The sequence below is a fragment of the Lucilia cuprina genome, chromosome X (assembly GCF_022045245.1).
Source record: "Lucilia cuprina isolate Lc7/37 chromosome X, ASM2204524v1, whole genome shotgun sequence".
NCBI classification, from domain to species: domain Eukaryota; kingdom Metazoa; phylum Arthropoda; class Insecta; order Diptera; family Calliphoridae; genus Lucilia; species Lucilia cuprina.
In genome coordinates this window covers 13,788,724-13,791,388 of record NC_060949.1, presented here as the reverse complement: position 1 = coordinate 13,791,388, position 2,665 = coordinate 13,788,724, and the positions used below count along the sequence as shown (strand labels likewise).

The 2,665-nt window shown below is 34.8% G+C and overlaps 1 protein-coding gene across 1 annotated transcript; it reads left to right on the top strand.

Moving 5' to 3' along the window:
- The first annotated feature begins 340 nt into the window (after positions 1-340).
- On the top strand, positions 341-1,480 carry LOC124418511. The gene has a single exon (XM_046945104.1). The coding sequence runs from the start codon at positions 341-343 to the stop codon at positions 1,478-1,480; it is 1,140 nt and encodes a 379-aa protein (XP_046801060.1).
- The last annotated feature ends 1,185 nt before the right edge of the window (positions 1,481-2,665 follow it).

The following is a 2,665-nucleotide window of genomic DNA, read 5'->3' as shown; positions in this document are numbered from 1 at the left end:
AGAAAGAATTAGAGCTAGATTAAATCTGAAAACCGAACCTGCAAATTTCGAAATATGTGGATTAGGCGGAACAGTAGTTGCTAATTCGAAAAAGACTTGTAGCATAACTCTTTGCGCTGATAAACATAATTTCGTGCTTGATACTCAAGCAGTAATCGTTTCAAACTTAACGAGTTTGATGCCGTCAACAACAATTTCCAATCCTAATCTCTCCGAGATTAGTGATCTAAAATTGGCGGATCCAAAATTTTATGTTTCTTCTCATGTTGACATGTTATTAGGAAGTGATGTAATACCATACATTTTACTTGAAGGAACGCGTCAATATATATTAGGTAACATGGTAGCTCAGAATTCTGTTTATGGTTGGTTTTTCTATGGTCCTTTTAAAATAAATTCATTATCGCTAGTTGCAGTTGATGTCGATGAAAAGACAAGAGAATCAAATGAGGTATGTGTTCAGCTAAAGAAATTTTGGGAAACAGAGGAAATTTCTAATAATTCTGTCTTATCAGAAGAGGATAAATTTTGTGAGGACCTTTTTGCAAAAACAACTTTTCGACGAGAAGATGGCAGATATGTAGTGAAATTACCATTCAGGCCAGAGTTTCCTAAAGCAATATTTTTATCTGCATCTCGCTACCAAGCAAAGAAGCAATATATTCATATGGAAATGAAATTGGGTAGGAAAATGGACCTTTTGAATATTTACAATAGTATTTTGAACGAATATATTGATTTAGGTCATATGCAAAAATGTAACTCTATCGAAATAAGTAAATATGGTAAATACTTTTCATATTACTTGCCACATCATGCAGTTTTCCGGCCTGAGAGTGCTTCAACAAAAGTTCGCGTGGTTTTCAATGGATCACGTAAAACACAAAGTTCATATACGCTAAACGATGTATTATATAGTGTGCCAACTCTTCAGTCAGACCTTATGACTATAATTTTAAATTGGCGAAAATATAAATATGTCTTTAATGGAGATATTGAAAAAATGTATCGTCAAATTATGATAAATGATTCAGATAGGCCCTATCAGAGAATATTGTTTCGCAATATTAATACAGGTGACATAGAAGATTATGAATTAGCTACTGTAACTTTTGGTATAAATCTGCCAACACTTTTACAGTTGGCAGATGACACAGAAAAATATAATCCATTATCGTCAAGAATATTGAGAAATGAGACTTATGTAGATGATGTGTTATCAGGAGGACATACATTAGAATCAGCAATAGAATCTCAAAATCAGTTATGCTCCGCACTATATTCTGCCGGATTTCCATTGAAGAAAATAACTGCGAATCATCCACGATTGTTAGAACAAATTCCAAAGGAAAATCTCTTGAACGACGATTTCTTGAAATTCGATGATTCAAGTTCCACAAAGACCCTTGGAATTAGATGGAACGCTATGACAGATACTTTTAGTTACAAAATAGAAAAGATGTGTGGCGAAACTTTTTGACCCGGCAGGATGGCTAACGCCTATAATTATTGAAGCTAAAATGCTTTTACAGCAATTATGGCAAGATGGTGTAGAGTGGGATGAAAATGTTAAATTGGACATTTTCTTTAAATGGAAGATTTTGTTACAATGGAAGAATTGTTACATGGTTTTTGTGATGCCTCCGAGAGAGCATACTGTGCAACAATATACATCAGATCGGAGAATTCGAACAATATAAGCGCACATTTACTAGTGGCTAAGAGCAAAGTAGCACCGCTACAAAAACTCAGTCTTCCACGTTTAGAATTGTGTGGCGCTTTACTACTTTCCAAGTTAATAAAGCACTTATTATCTAATAACTTGTTTTCAAACATATCGGTTCATCTTTGGACTGACTCCACCATTGTTCTTGCCTGGCTTCAGAATCATCCATCTTCATGGAAAACTTTTGTAACCAATAGAACAGCTAAAATTATTGAAAATGTTGACAATGCAATTTGGAGACATGTATCCACTTCCGAAAATCCTGCCGATCTCGGAACAAGGGGATGTAAGCCTCAAGAATTGTTGAACAATCCATTATGGTGGCATGGTCCCATTTGGCTTCTTGGTTCCCAAGAATATTGGCCATCATTACCTACCACGTGTTCTGAACCGCCAGAACAAAGGAAAATGATTTCGGTTAATTGTACAACTGATTCATCGACAGCCAAGGACGAATCAAATGTACGAAGATTATTGGACAATAACAGATCACCCCCTTCGAAATATCAGATTACACACACGAAAAAGGAAATTGGTGAAAAATTCAGTATTATAAACAGTTTCACCAGATACCATAGGGCTCTTCGCGTAATTGCTTATGTTTATCGTTTCTGCAATTTAGCATCCAAAAAAATTGTGAATAGAGCTGAACCTCTATCGCAAAATGAGCTTAATAAATCTAAAACTGTTTTAATTAGATTAACTCAAAGAGCTTATTATGCTGACGAATATGAAGATTTATCCCAGTCCAGAGCTATTTCAAAAAAAAAGCTCGTTGATAACCTTAAACCCATTTCTAGATTTCAACGGTCTTCTTAGAGTTAACGGTCGCTTAGTCAATTCATCTATGAGTTATGATGAACGATTCCCTATCATTATTCCATATAAATCAAACCTATGTGAAATGATTCTGGACTTTATTCACAAAAACTTGATGCA